At 39.4% G+C, this 26384-nt stretch overlaps 1 protein-coding gene across 10 annotated transcripts in view; it reads right to left on the bottom strand.

Moving 5' to 3' along the window:
- Positions 1 to 26384, bottom strand: part of CADPS2 (calcium dependent secretion activator 2) — a 485821-nt gene that overhangs the window by 129296 nt on the left and 330141 nt on the right. For all 10 annotated transcript variants that reach the window (XM_059711678.1, XM_059711675.1, XM_059711674.1 and 7 more), the window contains exons 10-13: positions 19589 to 19697; positions 18089 to 18289; positions 10310 to 10446; positions 8877 to 9064 (exon numbers count right to left, since the gene is read on the bottom strand). In XM_059711678.1, coding sequence (XP_059567661.1) covers positions 8877 to 9064; positions 10310 to 10446; positions 18089 to 18289; positions 19589 to 19697 — 635 coding nt within the window. The remainder of the gene's footprint in view (positions 1 to 8876; positions 9065 to 10309; positions 10447 to 18088; positions 18290 to 19588; positions 19698 to 26384) is intronic.

The raw sequence follows: 26384 nt of genomic DNA on the forward strand, positions 1-26384 counted from the left end.
TGCTTCCTAGTAGTATGAAGAAAGCAAAATACCTTCACAGTGGAGAAACCTGGCAAACACCACGTTAACCAAGTGACCAAGGTGAACATGGCTAGTGATGTCCTGTGGATATCATTACTCCTTGACAGAAACAGAAGAAAAGGTATTTCATCCCTTCAAAATCCCATAACCCCAGTCTAGTCATGAAAATGTCAGAGGAATCAAATTGAGGAATGTTTGACAAAATACTTGACCAGCACTCTTCAAAACTGTCAATGCCATGAAAAGCAAGGAAAGGCTGAGAAACTGCCACAGATCAGAGAAGACATGACAACAACATGCAATGTGGTATCCTGAGTTGAATCCTAGAACACAAAAAAGGACATTAATTTAAAAAATGGACTGATGATTAGCCAACAGTAATGTGCCAGTGCTGGTCTCTTAGTATTGGCAAATGTACCATGGTAATTATGATGACAACACTAGAGACAACTGAAATACAAAAGGTCTTTGTGCTATCTTTTCAGTTTTTCTGCAAATCTGAAATTACTCTAAAATAAAAACTTTACTTTAAAAAAATTCATGAAATGGAAAACAAAGAAACAAGAGAGTTCAACAAAGCCAAAGTTGCAATCTTTGAGAAGAGTTTATAAAAGTTTACAAACTTCTGGTAAGATCGACTGAAGAGAAAGAGAGAAGGGGGGAAGAATAAAGAATGGGAAAGGGGAGATGTTTGGAGATAGAGAAAAGCATCTGAAATGCACTATTTCCTAGAAAAGTATAACCTGATAAACTTACTGAAGAAAAAATGGGAAGCCTGAGTAGTTCTTTAACTACAAAAGAAACGATGCAATAGTTAAATATCTCTCCACAATAAGTCCCCACACCCAGATGGTTTTAAATAGTTCTTTTTTTAAATGTAATTTTATTATTGACACTATTACAGATGTCCCCCATATTCCTCCTCTTTGTCAACCTCCTCAAGGCCCTCTCTCTCCCCTACCCTTCAAAGATGAGTTCTTGATCAACTTAAAAACACACAAAACAAGTTATTTGCCCGGCTGGTGTGGTTGAGCATCGTCCCATAAACTAAAGGATCATCGGTTCCATTGCTGGTCAGGGCACATGCCAGGTTTGTGGGCTTGATCCCCAGAAGGGGTTGTGCAGGAGGCAACAGATCAATGTTTTTCTCACCCTCTCTCTTAAATCAAAAACATATAAAAGAAGAAGGAAAAAAAACCGAGTTCTTTGAATATCATCCAGAACAAGCAGGCAAACTACCCAACTCATTTTATATGGCTGCAATAACCTGTATACCAAACCCTGACACAAACAGCATGATAAACAAAAATCACAGGCCAATCTTGAGCATCAACATAGATCTGAAAATCCCAAACTGATGGGAAACAGTAATGGTAAGTGCTATACATGTATATACATACATAGCTTTTTGTTTTGCTTGATTGTTTCTAAGTAACAGAATTACATATGTACTATGTTCTTTTAAAAGTTTAGTATGTTAGCAAACTCCATGGAAGGCCAACTCAAGAACCCAAATTCTTTTTTTTAAAAAATATATTTTTATTGATTTCAGAGAGAAAGGGAGAGGGAGATAGAAACATCAATGATGAGAGAGAATCACCAATTGGCTGCCTCCTGCATGCCCCCTACTGGGAATCAAGCCCACAGCCTGGGCATGTGCCTTTGCCTGGAATCAAACCTGGGACCCTTCAGTCAGCAGGCCAACGCTCTATCCATTGAGCCAGACCAGCTAGGGCAAGAACCCAAATTCTTTACCCCTCCTAATGATGCTAAGAAGGCTCTGAAGATCTCAAGTTCAAGACAAGCTAACCAGAGGAGTAGCTCTTGCTTCTATTCCTTGTTAACCTGGTCTATATTCTAACATAAACTGACTCTTTCCCTTTCCCTTGTCTCGTCCTCAGCGATTCACCTTCAGCAGGCTCTTTTATGCACTGTTTCAGAAAAACCCAGGCAGGAGCTGTTTGCTGTGAATGAATGGTGTGAAGGGAAAACAGAGGAGAGTGATTAAGTAACTTTAGTAACGATTCCCCAAGTTGTGGTCTGGCGACTGCTTACCTCACACAATGGGGTTCTTTACTCCTGTTCAGGCTGAGTCTTGGCCATGCCCATATTAGGCCCACAGTGTTTCCCAGCAGCATGGGAGTGGGGTGGGGGGTGGGGGTGGGGTGAAATAGCCTCACCATGGCTCCTCCTACTGATCATGGACAGCACATGAGGTGAGGCACCTACTCACTGCTTCCCAGTCGCATCCTCCTACTTACCACTTGTTGAGAGTATGCTGCTGTAACAACGACACCCTCAAAGTTCACCTCTGTGCTGTCGGTCTTCTACACAACAATTCCCCAAAGCTTACTTAACTACTGTACTGTACATGAAATATCACCAACTTGATATTTAAAAGCTGTTTCATCATTTACAAAGTGTTTACATGATTTACGTGACCTACTTAGGAGCCATGTAAAGGTAGACAGCATTAACGTTATTAATCACAATGAAGTGTTGAGAAACTGAGGCTAAGACCATTTGAGTAAAATGAAATAGCTCTTAAGTAGAACCACCGGGAGAGGAAGACTCCTAGCTCACTGGTATTTCCAAGGTACCAAGTTTCTCCCCATACCATTCACTGTGCTGTTTTTGTCTGTCTTGTTTTGAAAGGCATAATTATCTTGCTTGAGTACTGAACTCGAGGTTGGGTGGAAGAGATATTGTTGCTGGGAAAGTCTGAGGCAGATATGGGATTGTTCTATGTTTCTGATAGTAAAAAAAGAACCCTCTGTGCAGGCTATCAAGGCACTCAGTGATAACTGCCCTTCAGCCTTTGCACACACAGCATGTAGAAGGGAATCTGTCAGATTGGCCACATTGATAAGGATAACCTTGCTTTGATAGTTGATCTGATTGTTCACTTGTCCCAGAAGTAAATCTCCAGATTTAGGATTTGTATAGCATTTATGCTTAAGTTCTCTATGCCATATATCCAAGACTAGAATTAAGAAGTGATAATGACTCGCCCTGGCCCAGTAGCTCAATTGGTTAGAGCAGTGGTCGCCAACCTTTCGGACCTCGCGGACCACCAGTTGGGCAACCGCTGGGTTAGAGAGTCATTCTGAGATGCCAAGGTTGTAGGTTTGATCCCCAGTCAGGGCACATACAAGAATCAACCAATGAATGCATAAATAAGAGGACCAACAAATTCTTTCTCTCTCTTTCTCTCTCTCATCAATAAAATCAATAAATAAAAAATGAAAAAAGTAGTAATGTAGTAATGAGGGGGCTGAGGGCTGGTTGAGGTGGGCAAAGGCGGGGGGTGGGTAAAAATGGAGATATCTGTAATAGAGTCAACGATAAATATAAAGTAAAAACATGTGGTGATGAAAATTCTTAATGATCCTACTTGATGTGGTTATCTATCATTTTGCTAAAAATGCACCATTGTCTCTAAAATTAGAAGCAGGAAGATGACCATAATTTCTGAGGCGATAGGTAAGAAGATGGAGGTTTCGTGATATGATGTGACTGATGCCCATAAAGACTGCCCACCACTCTGTGCTGTGACCTGGAACCCACAGAAAACAGGGATTCCTGTCTGCTGCAGCCTGTACTGGAAGCTGGCACGTCTGAGCGGCCCCTTCCCTGTGCACCGAAGAGTCAGTGAACGCACCGCGGATCTTACATTACACAGAAGCACAAAAGCCATTTTGTGTCGCTGCTGTTGTTTCTCCACCCTCAGCCTGACTTACAAAACCAAGATGTATAACCACACAGATCAACCTAGAACTTTGCCCCCCGACACATTGTCTCTGCAAGTCTTTTTCTCCCTCCTGTCGGTCCTCGGGGCCACCGTGGCTGAGCGAGTGGCTGTGTTATTCACGATGTGCGTGGCTCTCATCCAAGGAGTGTGTCTGTTTCTGTCCTTGACTCACTTTTTCTCTCTCCCTTTCTTTTTCCCCCCTCTCTTTCTCAGTCCCAGCACCAGCCAGGCCTTTTCTGTTGAGCTCTATTCTTTTATTCCCGAGACACTCTGAGTGCTATTCAGAGATGTGTCTGCACAGAACGCACACACCCAGAGCGCTCGATGCCGGGGAAGAGGACGTGCTTCCGAGAAACTTCCCCGCCAGACAGCTCTGCTGTCCTTCACATCAGCCACGAACAAAAGGCAATCTTTTTTCCTGCCCATTGTTTGCGAGAGGTAGTTCAGGCAATGAATGAAATGACTCTCTCCGTGTGTGTCTTGACAGATGAAAAAATGATCATAAAAGGAGACGATGGCAAACTCTGACTGGAAAGCCAGACTTGACATTGACAGTGTTTTTAATGAAAATCTGCGTAGATATCAGATGCTGCAGACGTGGCTAAGAGACGCTAGTTTTCTCAAGGACAGGTTGCTCAAACCTGAATATTCTATCAGCGGAGGAATTAAGAGTATCATTACATACACACTGAAATATTTCCATTTAGCATGAGGTATAACCACCGATTTTTCATGTTTTTCCTCCTCTCACAATTTACATTCTTGTCTCTGGGTGAGAAGCATATTTGAATAACTAATCAATACGGACATAGCATTTTATGATTATCCAGTACCTGCACATTAGTATTTCCCCTTTTACATATGAGCTCTGAGTTTCAGAAAGGTTAAATGATTTGCCTGACAGGGATCCGTCTCCAAATTTCAGAGCCGAGATTCAAGTAGAGGTCTGCCTCTTTTTATTCTTTCATTGCGACAGCATGACATTTCTGAATGACATCCGCTTAACTCTAAAAATTACAGGAAGCATTATACCTTTTAGCTTACCTTGTATAATTTCTGGCCTACAATGAGGTTCAAATTTCTCTAAAACCTGCACTTCTTGTTTTCTTTTTTTAAAAAAAAACCTTTTTAAAAAATTGATTTCAGAGAGAAGGGACAGGGAGAGAGAGACAGAACCATCAATGATGAGAGAGAATCACTGCTCGACTGCCTCCTGCACAACCTCACTGGGAATCAAGCCCACAACGCAGGCATGTGACCTCCAGGTTCATAGGTGGACTCTCAACCACTGAGCCATGCCAGCCGGGCCTTGCTTTCTTTTTACTTAAACTACATGTGACCTAAATGTTGGGTCAGAGACTGACTCAAATTTCAATTCTAAAACATACCCAGAGATACCTGCGTATGTACATATTTTAACCTGGAAAATGGATTTAATATGTACTATTAACATATGCATGAACATAAAAACAGAGCTTAGATTTCACTTTACAGTGTACCACGACAAAGAAAACAATACTTTTACAGAATACAAGTAACTATGGCAACCTATAGATTCCAATCAGGCTGCCTCCCAGGCAGTGGCAGCAGCTCCCGGCTGCCTAAATAACTTTCCATTAAAATGTGTCTCAAACGCATACAGTTTGGGGGCGCATTAGCTTAATTTCCTACTTAATGTTTTCAATTTAACATCACCTTTCTGTGTTAAGGACAAAAATAATCCTATCATACGACATTTGCTGGGTATGTCTGTTTCATTGCATCCATGTTATCTTCTTGCTTCTGGGAGTGCTGCCTAACACTGGAGGCCTGCCCTGTGACAGCCGCTGGTTGGGAGGAATTAGGATGGAGCCAGGAGATAAGACCAGTTTTAGTAAAACAGTCCCCGCCATGCTGGTTATCAGTGATCAGCCATCCCAACTGTGCCTGCTCCTCTCACTCCCCGCGCCCCCTAAGTTTGCTGAGTTCAGATGGTCTCATTCGAGGTGATGTGAAAAGCAACTACAGCCTGCAACATCCCCCTGATTTCCACAAAAGCCTGAGCAGGTTCTGAGACCAGGGTCGCTTTTATTTCATCTTGGGATGAGAAATGGCAACAGTGGCAACTGCAATTCAGCAGATATTTACTGTGCCCCCACAATACGCAAGGCCCTGTGGTAAGGCCTTCAGAGGATACCAGGTGAACGAGACTATAGTTTTTGCCTTCAAATATGATCTAGTAGAATTGAAGGGTGTGTGTGTGTGTGTGTGTGTGTTTATAGCATATAAGTATACATGACACATTTCATAAGAAAGCTACAGATAAAAGGGTTTAGTGCAGGGGTGGGCAAACTTTTTGACTCCAGGGCCACAATGGGTTCTTAAACTGGCCCGGAGGGCTGGAACAAAAGCATGGATGGAGTGTTTGTGTGAACTAATATAAATTCAAAGTAAACATCATTACATAAAAGGGTACGGTCTTTTTTTTTTTTTTAAGTTTTATTCATTTCAAACGGGCCGGATCCGGCCCACGGGCCGTAGTTTGCCCACGGCTGGTTTAGTGTTTGAACAAGTTAAGTCTTCTTAAAGGAGTTTTGTGATTCTAACTATTACAAAACTTGGAAACAGACACATTACAGTGAAAATACACAGGCTATCTGGGGGGTAAAGATCATGTGTGGAATATTTGGACTTCATACTAAGTAGAGAGAATGAGATGATATTGAGAAAACCTAAACAGTATAGCATGGGATCTATTTTTAATTTAATAATCAAATGAGAATCACTGAAGTTTTATAAAAGAGAGGACAGTAAAAATTAATCTGTAATTTAGAAGGCAATTGCCAGGCTACTATAGGCAGAAAAGCAGCAGTAGAGAGATGCATAAACACAGATAAGCAAGAAAAAACTGAAGGCCCGGATAAGGGTAGGTGCATGGAAATGGTAGAAAGACAAGTCTGAGGAGTACTAACGAAGACCGAATACAAACTGAGTCTAGGAGGTCAAGAAAAAGAAAAGATGAACGAACAGTGAATGGGCCATGAATGCAAGTAACAGTAGTATAAATAACAAAGCCATTCATTCATTCATCACATATTTACTGAACACTTCGTGTCAGGAGTGATACTTTTTGCCAGGCATTCTGCTAGGAGCTAAGAGAGGTACAGGCGCTGGTTTGGCGAGATGATGGATTTAATTTTATATGAGGGTCGAAAGTCCTGGCAGAACATCCAAGTCTGCAATTGCTGATGGAGATTTGCTCTGTAGAACAGTAACTGGGTTGGGATTATCTGCATCGAGAGAGGTCACAGTTGAAGCTGCGAGATCACTGAAGCTGAATTTTTCACTGAAGTAGGAAAGGTCTCAGAAAGAAGAGAGCAAGTTTAAGAACAGATGTGAGAAAAAAAACACTAGTCTGTACTTGGTGTCTGGAGGAACAGGACCTGTGAGCGAAGAGACAGTAAAAAAAAAAAAAAAAATAAATGAGAGGAGAGCTGAGGTGGTGCCGCCTCAGGGAGAGAAGCAGCACTTTAAGCAGCACAGGGTCTATAGCAGTGGTTCTCAACCTTCCTAATGCCGCTACCCTTTAATACATTCCTCAAGTTGTGGTGACCCCCAACCATAAAATTATTTTCGTTGCTACTTCATAACTAATTTTGCTACTGTTATGAATCGTAATGTAAATATCTGATATGCAGGATGTATTTTCATTGCTACAAATTGAACATAATTAAAGCAGAGTGATTAATCACAAAAACAATATGTGTTTTCCGACGGTCTTAGGCAACCCCTGTGAAAGGATCGTTCGACCCCCAAAGGGGTCACGACCCACAGGTTGAGAACCACTGGTCTATAGGATGTGCCCTAGCATCAACTGTCCGATGAGAGTCAGGGGAGTGAAGCTGGGGCAGAGGTGATTGTGTTATCAGGCACTCCATTTCAGAAAGCCTCACTGGCAAGTGAGGAGCCAGAAACCCAACAGGGGAGAGGTCAGTGGGAAGGTAGCTTGATGTGATGACAAGACGTAAGATGACATATGGGGTCACATAACGGCTTTTGACCATGCCCCTGGCAGGCACAGTTCTAAGTGCTTGATATATAAGAATGTATTTAATCCTGATCACAAGTGATGACTTTTGAGAGAGGTTCTATTTTATGTCTTTCTCAAAGGTAATGAAGCAGAGACACACAGATTCAGAAGCTTGCCCTACCTCACACAGTGCACGAGTAGCAGTTGGAAGCCAGGTAGTCTGACTTCAGAACGTCCTGACCAATCTGCTATGTGGTGGGGCTAGGTGAAGCTTGGCCAGGCTTGTGGGAAGAAAGGAACGGAAATGAGGTGCCACTACTCCATCCCCTTCTTCACTTGCTTCCACCAAGATGCCCTCAAGAGGGAGAGATGGCATCTGCCCTCAAGAGGGAGAGATGGCATCCTGGTGGAAGCAAGTGAAGAAGGGGATGGAGTAGTGGCACCTCATTTAGGGAGGAGCCCTCGGTTCTCCAGAACAGGATTCAGAAAAGACAGGGGGAGTGACATGGAGAGATTTTTAGCTCAGAGGTATACAGACTGGGGAGTCTGCATTACGTGATTTCTTGCCCTTCTGATTAAGCAAGGGAAGAGGTCACTGGAGTGTGAAGGGTAGGTTAGGGAAGGGGCTGGGAGAAGACACTACATAAACTCCACTGTTTATGTTGCCTTATCAATGAAAGCGTATTCTACAGTGGAAACGCCAGCATCATTAGGAATGCACAAACCTCTCAGCACCACCTGCCCACACACACACACGCATTACAACGGAAATTCCAATGACACTCAAGCTGTGCAGACCTTGGTCCAAGGTGGCCTCTAAGAGCTTAGAGGTGACGTCTAATCCCAGATATGCTCTCTCTCACTCTCTCTTTTCCAAGCGGCTTCAACAGCCAAAAGGGACATTAACGTGCAGCCTACCTAAATCGACAGCATATTGATGTACATTTTTCCTTTGTGGGATTTTGTGTTTTTTTTTCTCTCCAAAGAAGTGTTTGCTATTTAAAATCTGTTCCTAGGTGATAATGACAAAGCACACTGTTCACTCTTCCCAAGTCCACCCCACACCTTTCATTGTGTGTTTGCAAGTTAAAATACCTGTTGCCGTGCACATGAGAGGCGCAGAATGCAAAGCTGTAATGGAGCAGGGTTGGGTCAATGACAGCACCGTTCTCTGAGTGTTCCATCAGCTCTGCAAGGTAGCAGAGGTGTCTGTGGCAGCCTCGCACACCGTACCGGGCACAGTACTCATCCAACACGAAAACCTGGCCAGGGCTAAACCAACCCTACAAAAACAAACAAACAAACAAAAAAAGATTGTTTTTTTCTTTTGGTACTGAGATCTGCTTTTCTGAAGGCACTGTTATGCATCATAAAGAAAAGCTGAATTAAAGTATCTTGTTTTAAATTTTTAAAAATTTATTTTATTGATTTTTTACAGAGAGGAAGGAAGAGGGGTAGAGAGTTAGAAACATCAATGAGAGAGAAACATCGATCAGCTGCCTCCTGCACACCCCCTACTGGGGATGTGCCCCGCAACCAAGATACATGCCCTTGACCAGAATCGAACCTGGGACCCTTCAGTCCGCAGGCTGATGCTCTATCCACTGAGCCAAACCGGTTAGGGCTAAAGTATCTTTTAAAAAATATATATATATTATCAGTTTCAGAGAGGAAGGGTGAGGGAGAGATAGAAACATTAATAATGAGAGAGAATCATTGAACGACTGCCTCCTGCACGCCCCCCACTGGGGATCGAGCCGCAATCAGGGCATGTACCCTTGACCAGAATTGAACCTGGGACCCTTCAGTCTGTAGGGCTGACACTGAATCCACTGAGCCAAACCAGCGAGGGCTAAAGTGTCTTTGGGCATTTTTTTTCATTAATGGTATGTTTCTGGTTATTTTCAGAATATCGAATGTCATCAGTTTTTGAACTTACTTGGACACTGGAAACCTAAAATCATTCTCTCTCTATGGCCATGGAAGGTATGGGCACCTGATCTCCATAACTGAAGGAATGCAAACGAACTTCTGAGGGTTAGATGAGACTACAGCATTCCTGTTATATAGACCGCCCCTGCCCCATTTATCCCTCTGCTTCTTTCACCCTGTTAATTAGGTTGTCGTTCTAGGAACAAAAGAGAGACTTGAAAAATATATCAACCTTTGGTGAACAGAACTTAAACCTTACAATGTCTGTACAGGTGTTGGTAAATCCTGTCACGGAGGTGTTTTTTTATCTTCATTAAAGCCTTCTATTTTCATTCGACCTTCTCCAGAGGCACCGATAAGCCACAGCTCAGGGTCTGCCTGAGTCTATTCTCCTGTCTATTGAGTGGCACAGCAGTGGTCTTCAAGTGTATAATTTTCAAATTGGGAAGCAATCGATTGGAATCCTTCACCCCTAACTCCAACTACAGTTATTAAACAAGTCAGGAATAAAATGCCGCTTCATCACAAGTATTTCTCACTTTTAAACCTCTTGAATTCTAACCTGTGGGGAACCAGACAGAAAGACTTGTACTCACCAAGCAAGAATAGGAATCATTCAGTCTGTGATCCAAAGTCTGCCTCTGGAGTATTCTGAAAAGGGAGGCGTGGTCCAGCTTGCAAGGGTTTGCAGAAATAAACTCATCCATACCGTGTTTCTGAAAACGGTCTGCATCTGTAAATTCAGAAAAGCATGTATAATACAATTTATATCTCTGGTTTAATAACGGGTAAGTGGATTTTTTTAAAACCACAAAATGCATGCCTCATAATAACAAAAGATTACCTTCTATTACATAAAATAGGATGAATTCAGCATGTGAACATAAATTGCAATTTTTGGGGAGCCCACATAAAAATGACAGGGAAAAATTTACAAGTCATTTGAAATGAGGGGATGAAATCCTATTTTCTTTCAAAGCTACTTCTAATACTCATCACAGAAATAACAGTGTTTTTCAATTTTAGGAAAACTTGATGCATTTTAAGTACATATTGACTGAGGAATGACTAGAAAAGAACCCAAGTCTATTCATAAAAAACTGCAATGATGGCTAGAAGCCTGCTTCCCAAATGGCAAACTAGGACAGAAATAAACACACAAGCTTTAGCTGGACCACTTCCAGTCCTCTTTTTATTTTTTGTATGGAGCCTTTAATGGGACCAACCTTAATGCAGAAATGGCAATGAATGCTCTCAAGCTTCAAGTTTAAGAGACATGAAAAAGGGAGCATCATGTTTGTGCAAATATGCAGACAAAGCCTAAGGTTCCACATGGCACTTCAATCAAAGGCCCAAGTTCATTGTTCTTTAGAGATTGCATCTTTCAACGCCTGTAGACCCCGCGGGTGTATCAAAAGGCAAGCTTTTATGATTGCTTTCATTAATGGCATGTTTTGTCAAAGTCTTCAATGTGAGTTATTTACTAAGGATAGAGAGAAAGAGCCACACACCACCCCAAAGAAGTGCTGGGTGTTACTACATTAGCTCTGTTGGAAATGGTGCGCATATTGGTCAAGCAATCAGTTATCAAGATAAAAGGGGACTCTCCTCATAATGGTAGAGTTGTAGCTCCATTGTTCCTTAAAATTCACAGATAGACCTCGTTCCTGGTCATCACAAGAAGCAGAGCCCTAAATGTAAGCTAACTGTGGTTTTTAAAACCTACATGGTGCAATCCTAAAGTTGCAAAGGAAAGGAGACAAAAGTTTATTGATTAAACCCAATTATAGAGTCAGGCTCATAATAAAACTCAATATTGATCTGTGGACATGATGCTAACATAATCAGTCACATTTAGATATTTAGCCCAGATCATATTGATCCATGTCAACTTCAACTTTCAGCCATATTTATGGATGGAAGAACTATATAATTCAAACTGAAGGGCCTTCAGAATCACATTAAAAAAAAAGATATACAAACTAATATATATCTTACAATATCAAAAGGTGGATGTAGCAAGCAACGAATGTCCATTTATTGATGATGAAAGGTAGGGGGCTATAATCCATGGAAAAGTAGCATATGTATCCCTTTACATGTAATACTCACCTGGATGGTTAAATATAGGACATGTGGTAAATTAGTATTAATTAGATGAACACTAAACTAAACTCCTTTTCCTGAACTCTGAAATGAGACAATTCAACTTCCAATGTATTTTATTCTTATGTGTAATTCTTTTAATATAAAATTAAATGGAATGATAATGCAAAATAATATCAGATGAGAATGAGGCAGACTGTTGAAAGCTGCAAGGCACATCTAAACTCAGAAGATTATGTTTTATTTTTAAAAAATTATCTTAGAACCTTTGTTTCTGCATTTAGCTGAGTACAAAATCTTTGAGTATCACCTTTATGAAATTAAATTACTAGTTTTATAAAACATCTGCTGAATTTTATGCATTATTTTTTTCACCAGAGAAGGTCATAACAGGAAGTTAAAAATAACACCCATTAATGGCTTATCTGTTGAGAATAGGATATGTAATAGAGAAAAAAAAACACACCACAATTCTCAATTAACTATAAAGTTTTGCAGAAGAAAATTTCTATTTTAAAACAATAGGTATACAGGTCTTAAATAAAATATACAAATTCCTGGAAAAAAACGAACCTATGGTTCATTTCTATAATTAATCATATTTTCAAAAATAAATGTACTTCATGAGGCATCTTCCTCATGAAATATAACTCTAAACCATAAACGTGACAAGGCTTTCTGAGTCATATACATAAAGGGATAATGACTGCCAACAATTGCCATTAGTGATAAAAATCATATTCATGATAGAAATTTAAGTCACATATACAAATTCTATAGTGACAGTGAGAAAACAACACACTAAAAATTCTCTAAAAAAACAAACACACACAACCCTCCATGGTTATAATTCTATGACAGTAAAATGTACTCTTAGGGATTATCCCATCTTCTAAACATAGGCTGTAAAGATCAAGCTCCTCGACTTCTTCCTTTCTATGTCTGAAAGCACAATTCAAAATATTTTATGCAAATATACTTCACTGTGCACCGTTACACCGGGAAGGAGAAGAGGTGGCCATTCACTAGCATTGAGACTACCCAGGTGTCCAGACTGGGACTTGAGTACCAAAGGACTCAGAAGATGGTGCTGCTAGCTAATGGTCACCTCCTCTGCAAATCCCTCAGCTGATCGAAGCAGCCATGAACATTTTCAAATACAGCAACTTCGTTTAAAGTTGTCTTGTTTAGGAGCTGGCCTGGAGCTACATTTACTGCTACCCATACCTGATCATACTTTCCTTTAAGCGCAAACTCCCATTGAGCTTGAAAAATTTGCAGGGAGTTAAAACTGGCATAGAGAAGTACACACCACTTCTCTTTATAGCACACCCGGAGCTGCTAATAGGAAGAGCTTGATGTTAAAAGTTTAAGTAAGTAGATTCCTTCTGAGATCCGTCAATCTCAGAGGAAAGTAATGATGGGGAGAGAGAGAGATGAACTAAAGAACGCAGATACATATAAGCAATATCCATGGACACAGACAATATTGCTGTACCTGGGGCGGGGGGAGTGTGGTGCAGGGTGGAAGGGGTCAATGGGGGCAAAAGGAGACATCTGTAATACTTTCAACAATAAAGATAGATTTTAAAAATTTTCAGTAGATCATCCTGGTGGTATGTTTGTATTTTACGTATGGATGTTTTATGCTGAGACCCAAGAGAAATGGTTGACAGATATATTAAGTAGAAGTTTGTTCACACCTCTGTTATTGACCCAAATGATTTCCTAGCTTGTTTTTGTTAAACTGATTAAAAACTGATGTATGGATTTACACATCTTGCTTTCTGTAGCAAGTAACATGTAATATTTTCACATGATGACAATTTTAATCAACACATACAGACCTAGAATCACAGGCCAAGTACACCAATATTCAACATTTAGTTAAAATAATATATTCAATGTAAAGCAAGACATATTTTACCTTATGTGTGAAATTTAACTTATCAGATAAATCAGGAAAATTAGCTTATATAATTAAATGTAAATTTATACTCTGATTTAAGGATTAAAAATTGGCTTAAAATCGAAAAGAAGGTAACTTTTCTGTTTAATTTCTGACATTAATTTATGACTGGAAGTCCACCAGCACTGTGTCGGATTCTATATTATGAAACATACACACTGTATTATGCTACATACATGAGTTAAAATATAAAATGAAAAATAAGGTGCTTGCATATTAGTTTAATTTGAGACAGCAAAGAAGGATAGTTTAACTAAAGAATGTCGCATAAGTCAGGCTAAAGGCAGTGTCCACCCTATTTCAGAATTTCTATATATCTTGAGAGTCAAAGAAATAGAGAAGATTATCTTATCAGAGTAATATATAAGAACATGCCATTATTTCTATCCTAAAAATATAATAAGGTTGTCTTCCAATAAGCTGGATTTTATTAGTTATTATTCTGTTCTGACTATCCCTAAATATCTGGTATGCTTAGTTTTGAAAACAAGCTTTCTTTTTTAAAGTTATAACACAGAAAATTCAGGAGAAGAAATGAATTAGCAACTAGTCCTTCTACTTAAATTCTCCCACTGTGAATATTTTAAGTATAATTCTATCTATATTTTTAAATATTTTTACTTAGTGAAAATACTATCACATAACATAATTTAGCATTTTTCCATTTAACCTTATTGAGCATTTTTGCATGCTATTTTATCACCTTTATAGACATTACCTTTATACCCACATGAATGATAGGTAATAGCTTGTTTCTACTTTTCTATTGGGCAAAAATGGGCATTTTGTTTCATAAATGGTAAAGTTAACCTAAATATTCTAGGTTTACCTAGAAAAATGGAGATTGATGTTGTAAATAAGGTCATGATACTCCTTTAAAAATTGTGTCATTACCTAATTTTTAAACAGTGAAGCAAAAAACAAACAAAAAAACCCCATGAAAATACTTACCCTTACCAGCTATCAGTCAGCAAAAAAATCAAAAAACAAAGCATCGTTAAATGGGTTAGGAACATATTTATTTCTATAGCTAGTCATACTAATTTTATTATTTTCTTGCTGTCTATGAATGACTCTAAGAATTGTTCTTCCAAGAGAGCAATACTAGGGCAGGACTTTCTGCAGTGGCCCAGTGGCATCTCTGCGACAGGCTACACTCAGCATTCTCATTCGCATGAGGTAGAAACACATTTTTCTCCCTTCCTTCCTTTTTTATTTATTTATTTTTACTCTTTAAAGAAAGATAAAACAGCAGAGTCTGCTCTAATGGAAAATGTTACCACAAGCCTAGAATACAAGAAAGCTGTCGTTAACCCAACTGAGACAGTTTGGCTTTTTAGAAGCAACTTAGTTGAGAGTAGAACAAAATCTTTAAAGTTAAAACAGTTAGCTTTTCCAGAAGAAGTTAATCAAGGGGCAAGAAAATTTAGTTCCAATTAGCCTGACCAATACTGCCTTGACAGCACACATCTAACAGTAGAAGGTTTAGCCACAAAGAGATTGCATGGTGCTCTGAATCAATTGATCATTAGAGCCTTAATTCATTACTTCTGTATTGTAGAGTCATGGCCTTAATTTTCTAGGCTAGTGGTTCCTGACCACATTTCTCGCCTCTCTGTGCAAGATGGGTGATATCCATGAGCTTGGAACACTCCTTGGGCATTCCTTGCACTTAAGATGTCAACAAAAGTGAATGAGTGAGATATTTTTACAAAAATAATTTTCAAGTCATTGTAACTCACTGGTTCTCAAATGGGGATAATTCTTCCCATCGGAACCCTGCCCTCTTGAACATTTGGAAATGTGTGGAGATATTCTGGTTGTCAGACCTAGGTGGGGGGTGGGAGGGCGTACTCCTGGCATCTAGTGGGTAGATGCCAGGGAAGGTGCTAAACAACCCATAACACACAGGACAGACCTTCCCCAAGCCCTGAAACAAAGAATTATCTGGCCCAGAATGTTAATGGTGCCAAGGATGAGAAATCTTGTTCTAACTTACAAGAAATAATCACTATACTTCTTTCTGGTCAGGATGGTATAAATAAAAACAGATTTACCCTCCCTACTTGAAAGAAATAAAAATTAAGAAAAAAAGCTGTTCTCAAAACATTGGGCATCAGGCAAAATAGGAGATTCCTTCCTAAGCCACGGGAAACATGAGGTGAGCCCTGCAGTTCCGCCCCCTCCCTTCAGGACTCAGTTGAACCCTAATCACCTCAGGCCAGTGAGGCAACCACTGGAGGCCAGGGGCAGATCCTTTCTAAAGGATTGGAGGGGATAGTGCCCACGACTCACACAGAGCCTGGGACAGCTCTTGCTCCCAACAGTCGGAATATAAAACCTCAAAATGCAGGGCTCACCAGTGGAGTCCTTAAGAAGACTCTCGGTCCATGAGTGGGGAAAATTAATCCTGGATTAGACGCTGTTTGGTTCCACCCACCAAAACTTAAAAGCAAAACCTGAAAGGCTCAAACAATTAAGCTCAAGAAACTTAATTTTAACTGTGTCTTAGAATAAAGGTCAAGAATATTTTCATGAAGAAAACCATACCAACGAACATCATAATCAAACTGCTCAAAACCGGTACAAGGAGAAAAATTTTAAAGCAGCCAGAGGAAAAAATACACTTTATGTACAAAGGGACAAACAAAAAAGTAGCACACTTCTCATGGCGGGTGGTGGTGGTGGTGGTGGTGGTGGTGGTGGTGGTGGTGGGAAGAAACTTAGTTGAGAGTAGAACAAAATCTTTAAAATACTGAGAGAAAAGTCTGTCAAAATAACGGTAAAAACTTTTTTCATATATAAAATAAAAACAAAATTCATCACTAGCAGACATGCCCTGCAAGAAAAGGCAAAGGAAGGCCTTCAAGAAGAAATAAAACCTCTCTCCAAGAGAATGAGGAGCACCAGAAGTGGGCGAGTATATACCATTTCCCCATATTATTTAAATTTCTTTAGAAGGTAACTGTTTAGGGCAATAATGCTAATAGCAATGCATTGTGGGATTTCCCACAGAGGTAGAAGTTAAATGTATGACCAGACTAGCTCAGAGGCCAGGAGGGAAGGAAATGGGAGCCTACTCCTGTAGGGTCCACAGACTATGCACCAAGTGATGTTACATGATGATGGACCGTGGCAAGTTTAAAGGTATATCATTTAACCCCAAAGCACAAAAGTGACTGGAGTTCATATTTCATCTGTAATTATTTGACTAAAGTGCCTTTAAGATGTCCAGATGTGATACTAAAGGGTGCCAAAAAGAAAAGGGAGTAGTTATGTGAAGCATAACAAGTAGGAAAAGAAAATGCACGTCAAGATGTTACTCCCCTACAGAAGAATCTTGTGAGTAAAAGGTGCTGATTGAAAAGTCACCATTTAAGCTTAAATTTATAGACAAACGGATTTATTTCAGGAGAAACTAGAGAAGTTTTACAAAGGAGCAGAACAAATTAGAACCTTTGGCCTAATGATTATAAAAGTCATGCTTGAAATTGTTTCTATCATTACATAATTTGTTATTAATCACTTATAAATTCAAGTGAAAAATAAATTTGTTTTGATTTATTAATTTTTAGAGAAAGAGAAATAGCGATTTGTTGTTCCACTTATGTTGCATTCATTGGTTGATTCTTATATAGGTCCTGATGGGGGATCAAACCTGAAACCTTGGCGTATCAGGAGGATGCTCCAATCAACTGAGCAACCCCGCCAGGGCCAAAAAATATAGTTCTTAATGATTTAAATTAGCATTCAAAAATTGACATAAATATTAAGATATTTAGAAAAAGAAAGTTGGCTTGATGACTTTTATTTTTTTTTTCAATCTACAACAGAAAATAGCCCTGTTATCCTCTGAGTTATGAAGAACAAATCTAGAAAGTAATAGTTCATCATTTTGGTTTCCAGAAATCCTATCAATGACAATTTCATTTTGCAATACTTTCTTATTTCTATAAGACACCGTTAAAATTTCTACAGGACACAGCAGTACTTAAAACTACAAAATTACCAAAGTTAAAATAAAATTTCTTTTGACAAGTTTGGGAAAATGTTCGTATATGCTGTTGCGATTCCCAGAGATACTCCAATGCTTGGCAAATTCATGATTGGAAACCATTTACTCTAGATCCGTGTGAAAAATTAGATAACTAACTCTATGACTATTAATATGAACTATTTTTATTCAATTAGGAATCAGTTCATGACGTAAACTGTAACACTAAACAAATTTGCCTCAGATAATTTTGTATCTCATTAAGGTTATTAATTGATAATCAAATTATTTTTTAATAAAACTTACAAAGCTGAGCATCTGCTTGAAGAGTTCCTCCTTTAGGATTCAGCTTCTGGGTTTGAACTGCAGGAACGGGTTTATAAGATTGACCTGTGGCCCTGTACATGGCTTGGACCCACAATATTCTATCCTGTTCATCATCACTGGCAAATATAACAGTGTCTCCTTCTTTAACAGCATTGAAGAACATGCGACCACCCTGAAGGCCTGTGGAGGGAGAAAGGCATCGCTGAAAAGTCACACAATTGACAGATTTCAATGCTACTCACTAAACGGTCTCATGGAAAGGAATCAATTTGATATTAGCTGCTCAATGCTTTAGTTGAGGATCAAACCCACGATCCAAGAATTGTAGGAAAGACAATAAGAGAAAGGATTAAATCTCCATATTGCTTTGCAAATTAAAAAATAACTTAGGGAAATCAACAGTCCATGACACAGTAGCATTGTGCAAGACATACAAGCCCACCCCATAGAAATGCATACTATGGTCTGGTAGTTCATGTCAGAGAAGTGTTTATCTGTAGGCATGTTTTTCATTCTCTGTACAGCTGGGGGGAAAAATACAGATAAGGCAAAAATATGATACTTTTATTACATGGTATTTTACCTTTTGCAAAATTCACACTGAAGATATTTTTCATTTTTTAGATGAATGCAAAATTAGTGCATGTGATCAGATTTCTATTGTTAATCTCTATATATTAATTTCTCAATCTCTATATTTATTTATATTTTTCTTAATACCACTTTATTAAGTTCACCAATCTCCACCTGTTGTTTCGTTCACTCACTCCCTCACCAGTTGTAGTAACCAAGAGTCTAGTACTGGATCCAGAGTTAATGTGGAGGGAGGGAAGAGAAGTACAAGAATGTGTTGCCTGGGACAAAACTGGTAGAACATCTAATAATTCATTTGCCATTTCTTTCCCTATTTCTGCCTCTTATACATTTTGCTTTCCAGTAAGGAAGTTTAAGTAAACATTGATGCTATTTCTCATCTAATTTTTCTGTTCACAGTAACTTTCACACACTTCATACTCGTCCTAAGACAGAGATTTTCAACCGGTGTGCTGCAGGAATGTTTAAAACATGCAATACCTGACTACTGAGTCAAGGGCACACTGCCCATAACATAAAAATATGACAACAGCCAACACAACAGCAGCCATCCCGTGGTAAGCACATCTACTTTTTTTTGGTCAGAATGGCAAAAAAAAAAATAATTGTTTTTTAGTGTGCCACAGAATTTTAGTAAGTAGTTTATGTGTACCGTGAGCTGAAAACGATTGAAAATCTCTGTACAAAGATAACAGAGATGATGAGTCTGGCTACAATGAAGCAGCCCTAAAAAAGATATAGTTTGATTTTCATCAAGGCTGTTCAAGAATATCAGTGAAATATGCACCCCGGTCATTGAGTGGAGGCTGTCGAACAGAGACAGGATGTGTATGAGAACTTGATGAATATGTGAGTGGATGGGAAAGTGATTCAACTCAGAATTACCTGGGTGGGGATCTGTATAATCCACAGTGTATCCTTCAAGCTGCATTAATTCTTGCGGCTCAGACTTTTTTTCTCTGTAGCTGCACATGGCAAAGGTGTACTGGCTAACCTGCACGAGAAAGAAGTTTGCAGACTGGTTGCATGAAATTTGTCTTTTAGATGTTTCTGACTCTTTGCCCAAATAAAACATAACATTATTTTCCTATAAAGTATTAAATGTTAGCGCGTTTCAAAACCGAGCTCCCAGAGGAAGGCGCCTTTCATCTGTCAGCTTGCAGTTGTACCTTCCACACCATGGCCCCGGCATTTCCAAATCAGTGAGCCACTTGTCAGGATTCTGAGATGCTAATAGAAGCATCATAAAGAAGTATTCATTTTAAAAAAAACAAGTGTGGGAAACCCTGGGTTAAACAAAGATACGCAGGCTTCTTTCACCACAGGTTTTATGTCCTTCAATAAGATAACATACACCATGAATCTCTAGGAGTGAGTTATATTAGGAGCATTCGCAAACTTCTACGATAATGGGACTTCACTTTCAAGTGTACTTCCTTCCAAACTTTTAAGTGCAAAAGATCTCAATAAAAGTTGGGAATTTACAGACCCACCTACAAAACCCACAGGAAGGTCTAGCGTGGAGTAAGTGTTAGGGAGCAGTGACTTGGCAGGGCCAAGACCTGCTCTCTCTGCATTCTGCTGTCCGGTCAACTGGCTTCCTGCTATGCTGCCTGGCGGAGGTAGACCATGTTGTGGACAGCTCCCCGACTGCTCCAGCTGGGGTCACAGGCCCTATAAGGACCAACCACTGCAGCCAAAGGGGGACAAAAGTACCAGTGTCAGCCCTGTTTGGGTCAAGAGCTCACATGCTACATAGGCAGACCCTTACAAGTCCCTGCCCCTGCCTTCCTGCCCCCACCCCCGCACCCCGCCCCCCTCCTGCCCAAATAGGGGAGGTGCTGCTTCCCAGCAGGAGAAAAGAATGTTGGTGGATCAGTAAAATCTAAATTGCAAAATACCCTACCACACAGGATTCCACAAAAAACAATTTGGTTATTGTGAATCATATATCTTTTCACTTTGAAACATGACATGAAACTAAGGAAACTTAAGACCATCTCTCAAGAGACAAACATGACTTCAAGAGGACGCCAAAGACCTAATTATAACAGAAGAAGCGGTGACATGGACTATAGTAGAATTTAGGAATTGTCCTTATTAAAGGGTACCAAGAGAAAGTAAAAAGGCAACGCCACAGACTACCTGAGCACCCTGAGGTTACCCAGAGAAGAGAGCATTCTGCAGCATCCACTCCTGCCTGCGTTTCCAGCCTCTGGGGGGGCCTGTCTGGAACGTCCTGACTGATACCCGACTATTTACTATGTATTTCCTTCGGTCCAGCCAATCTTCTAAAACATATCCCAAGGAGACAAATGGACACGTATTCAACGATGCTTGTGCACTGTGTTCACTGCAGCCTTGCATAGAAGAAACGCCAACAGTGGTTCAAATACCTTATGGCACACAGTATAATGCTCCACAGCCATTAAAGAGATATGATAGATTTTACTTTTCTGGACATGAAACTATTTCTAAGATATCTTATAAGATAAAGAGCAGGTTAAAAACAAAAATACAGAGTGTGATTTCATGGTAAACACTATACATACATATAAAAGAAAAAGGATATATACTAAAATATTAATAATGGTTATTATTGGATGGAGACATTATAGGTTATTATAAATTACTAGAGGCCCAGTGCATGAATTCATGCACCGGTGGGGTCCCTCGGCCTGCCTGGTGATTGGGGCTGATGGGGGCGGGGGGGTAGTAGGGGGCCAGCCAGCCAGTCAGCCAGGGGGAGGGACTGTGGGAGGTTGGCCATGGGAGTGCACTGACCACCAGGAGGCAGCTCCTGTGTTGAGTGTCTGCCCCCTGGTGGTCAGAGTGCGTTACAGCAACTGGTCGATCGGTCGTTTGGTCTCTTCGGCTTTTATATATTTAGATTTTTTCAGTGTTCTGCATTTTTTTCCAAAGAATATGAATTACTTTTTAACTTATATAAAGTAAAGCTATTTCCATTTGGAAAACAAACAAATCCTTGTTTGGAAAGAGTGAGGCCAATAACTTGAGACACTTGTGGTTCCTGCTACTCTGAAGGTTTTCTTTTCTTCTTTCACCTCACAGACTGTCGATGAACTTACTTTTTCACCTGTCTATGCCTAAGGCTTGCAGATGAAACCCAGTGGTTCACACAGTGGTTTGTTATTAAAGAAGGCTTCAGTTTTCTTGTGAAAAAAAGTCTGATTGTGGGGTTTTTCGTGGGGGATGGTGTTGAGCAGTAATCAATAACATCGCATTCAATTATTTATTCTAAAAAGAAGATCATTCTCTTACTTAAGAACAATAACTTAGTCCAAAGTCCCACTATTCTTCCATAAAGAGATTTAATGCAGTGTTAGCTTTAAAACAGGATCAGATACTTCAAACATAAACAGAAGTATAATAATATTCTCACATGTATATATCCCTCATCCATTTTTTGAATCATAACTTTTTGCGTACTTAAAACCTTTATGTTTTTTTTTAAATGTCTTATTGATTTTTTTTTTTAGAAAGAGAGGAAGGCAGAGGGAGAGAGAGAGAAACCTCGATATGAGAGAGAAACAGCTATTGCCTCCTGTACGCACCCTGACTAGGGACTGAACCCGAAACCTGCGTATCCGCCCTGATGGGGAATCAAGCCATGACCTTCTGGTTTATAGGTCAACACTCAACTACTGAGCCATGGCCAGTTGTACTGGTTAAAGGCGTTCCAATTTCACTGTTATTTTTCTTCAAGATGAGGTAGTTTGAGTGATTTGGTTTGTTCAAAGAGAGAAACAAGACAAAAAATATCTGGGTGTTTAGCATAAGATGAGCTAATGACAGAGCTATTTTTTAGAGAAAGGGCTGTCTGTCTTTCCTATACTATTCTTTATGTCTGATACCTCTATTCTCTGGTTTATTTATTGGCTTAAACAACAGAAACTTTTGGTCTTGCAGTTCTGAAGGCTGGAAATTTAAAATCAAAGTTTCTGCAGGGTTGGTTCCTTCTTTTAACTAGGGAGAATCTGTTTCGTGTCCCTTTCCTGGCATCCAGTGGTTTGCTGACAATTTGGGGCATTCCTCGGCTTGTAGAAGCATCATCTCCACCTCTGAATCCATCTCCCCTGATACATGTCCGTACCCCAATTCCCTCTGAGAGACCAGCCAGGCTGGACTAGGGGCCCGGGCTTCTCACCTTAATTACACCTACAACACTATTTTCAAATACAGTTACATTCTGAAGTACTGGGAGGTGGGACTTCAACATAAGAGGCTTTTACTTTTTAGTCTAGTTTTGTAGATTTAAAATATATATATATATATATATATATATATATATATTTGTTCAATAAAGACCATTTCCCAGTTAGAAATTGATTTCTGATGAATAGGTTTAAAATATTTTTTCATTACATTCCCTTTCTTTTCTCTTTAACCTTAATTGCTTAGTGGCATCTTCCTCATGCTTTTCCTTCAATTTTTTGTTTCTATAGCCTGTTGTCTCTTTTATTCCTTTATTTCATCCTTTCTTTTCTCTTGCTCTCTGACTTTGACTGCAAACAATATATGGCTATACTATATTTTTTGGTCATTTTAAAAATGCTTAGTATAAGTGTTGGCAGTGGAAATGGGCCCTTTCACATTTCTGGGCACCCATCCATGGGAGAATGATGTTTAGTGGTAAGATTTATTGGGGTTGAAATAAATGGCTGCACCCAGGTGATTTTTGTAGCCTTTTTTTTTTTTTAACGGCAGAGAAGCATGATAGTGTGATGAAGATGATTTTGAAGCATAATACTTATTTCCTAAGATTAAAATTCCAGCCCAGCTGGTGTGGCTCAGTGGTTGAGCGTTGACATATGAAACAGGAGGTCATAGTTCAATTCTGGTCAGGGTACATGCCTGGGTTGCGGGATCTCTCATCATTGATGTTTCTATCTTTCTCTCCCTCTCCCTTCCTCTCTGAAATTAATAAAAATATGTTTAAAAAAAGAATAAAATTCTGTTGGGGAAGAGTCATGGGAATAAGAATTCATGGAGAAAAAGCAAATAATATTCAATTTGCAATGGCTATAGGTGAAAATAAAATCACAACAATGTTTATATTCCATTGGGCATATTTATGATTGATTTAATATTTTTATTTTCGAACCTGCATCCATTGTAACTATTTAAATTTATGATGAAAATTTTACAAACACCTATAATTGTACACAATTATTTTAAGGGACATATTAGCAAAATAGTTTAAATACTGAAGTGATTGCTCTTTCCTATCTGGTGTTTTAAGAAGACACATCTGGTCCTTTCTATTTATCCTTAAGAGATATGGAATTACGTCTTCATTGCTTACTACCCAGAATGGTAAATAACTGACTTTATTTTTTTTTTTTAAATATATTTTATTGGTTTTTTACAGAGAGGAAGGGAGAGAGATAGAGAGTCAGAAACATCGATGAGAGAGAAACATTGATCAGTCGCCTCCTGCACATCCTCCACTGGGGATGTGCCCGCAACCCAGGTACATGCCCTTGACCGGAATCGAACCTGGGACCCTTCAGTCCGCAGGCCGATGCTCTATCCAATGAGCCAAACCGGTTTTGGCAAATAACTGACTTTAGTTTCATGTGCATTTACAATTTTCATATCTTCCTCTGTGTTTTTATGGGTATTTCCCTCTCTTTCTTATTCATTCATTCAACAAATATTTACTGAACATCTACAGTGATATTTCCTAGGCCTTGAATCAGAAACAACAACAACGAAAACAATAGAAAGGAATAAGATTAATCTCACAAAGTGAGAATGGAGAAGACTGAATTACAAATAAAAGGATATCTAAAAACAATTTTGGGTGGTGAGTTGTTTTGAAGTAAAATAAAGCACAGTAAAGAGAATCACAGTGAAGGGGGTCTATTTCAATAGAAAAGAGCTCTCTGAAGACAATCATATTAAGGTATTTCAATTGGAAGTGAAGGGGGATATAACAGATTTAACAAAAGAGTCTTCCCTTTCAAACCCAAGTACCCTTTTCATCCCCCCTCCCCCCAGTTACTTATCTGCATTCTTTCAACTTATCTTTGACAAGACCTATATACTTCATTTTGATGTTATGTGACACAGAGACAACAGTAACGTATGTTACCAGGTTTGAGAGAATTAGAGATAACGGACATAGATCACCTAGCACAATGCTTGCCTACTATGCAGTAGTCTCCCAATAAATCAAACCCAGTTGTCAGGGGACCATCCTTTTCTCACTAGTCTCTGTGTCTTCCAAGAGTATTTTCCTTTGGGGTTAGAGATGCAGTTTGTTGCTGTAACACAGTGAAGGCACCTGACTGATTTGGGGAGTAAACTGATGGGCCGGCCATATGCTTTTTTACTGTGAATGACCCGGGGACTGGTTTCTTTCATGTCTTGGCCTTCTGCCTCCCAGCCTCACTTGGTTCACTCCTTTCTCTCTTTCCCCACTCATCGTTTGTCTCTTCACATGAAAAACACAGTGACTTTGTTGTTGAAGATACTTACTGAATGAATACATAAATGAAAAAAGAAACGGAGGGAGAAAGAAGTAGGCATGCCGCTGTTTTCTATGTTATCCCCACTATTTCTAATGGACATGATCTTGAATATATATTTCAATGTATATATTTAAAATTATTGTTCTCTCAAAAAATAATTGATCTCTAACGCTTTTTACATAAATCATGTTCATATACTGTCATGCATTAAAGAATCTACACTTGGCAGGTGTCACCCACCAAAAATGGTAAAAATTTGCTTGCTATTTAAGAGCTAGCCTTAAAAATTTCCCGTCAAAAGGCTACTTGTCTTTTTACATGCAGTGTAAAATGCTTACATCAATGCTGCCTTTCGTTATATAACTTAAGCACGAGGTCCAGTTGCTGTGTTATGCTTCAGGTTTGAGTATGGTACTCTGAACTAGCTTTAAATAATACAATTGTTTCTTAACATGATGGATAAAATTTTAAGTCCAATTTCAAGATCTTTAGAGGCACTACATAAGAAACTCCCAAACAAAAAACCTGTAGCTTTAGAGGAATCACCTACTTTCTGAAGCCATGTTGATTTAAATAATAAAGTAATGCCGAAACCGGTTTGGCTCAATGGATAGAGCGTCGGCCTACGGACTGAAAGGTCCCAGGTTCGATTCCGGTCAAGGGCATGTGCCTGGGTTGCGGGCACATCCCCAGTGGGGAATGTGCAGGAGGCAGCTGATTGATGTTTCTCTCTCATCGATGTTTCTAACTCTCTATCTCTCTCCCATCCTCTCTGTAAAAACTCAATAAAATATATTTTTTTAAAAAATAAAGTATTAAATACTCATTTTATTTCATTCTTCTTTTATATTCTGTTAATTTTAACATCTCAAAAGTCACCAGACAGACCCGAATCCGTCACAGATACTTGGGCCTCGAGCTTAATGAAGAGTGCAGCTGGAAGAGGAACAAAATACCAACGACTAGCAAAGCTGTCACTGGCAATTAAGAAATCCGACCCTGGAGACAACTGAACACGTGCAGTTTGGCTTTCAAATAGGTTGGTTCCAGAAGCAACTACCTATTTCCAGAAAATGATGCTGCCTTTTGTGCTTCTTTGGATTCCTCTAGTGTCTCCAATGACTTTCACTTGTGCCCTTCTCCTTTGCAAGGTCACGCTAAGTCACATTCCTAAGGCAAAGCCC

Source organism: Myotis daubentonii, chromosome 10, assembly GCF_963259705.1.
Source record: "Myotis daubentonii chromosome 10, mMyoDau2.1, whole genome shotgun sequence".
Lineage (NCBI taxonomy): Eukaryota > Metazoa > Chordata > Mammalia > Chiroptera > Vespertilionidae > Myotis > Myotis daubentonii.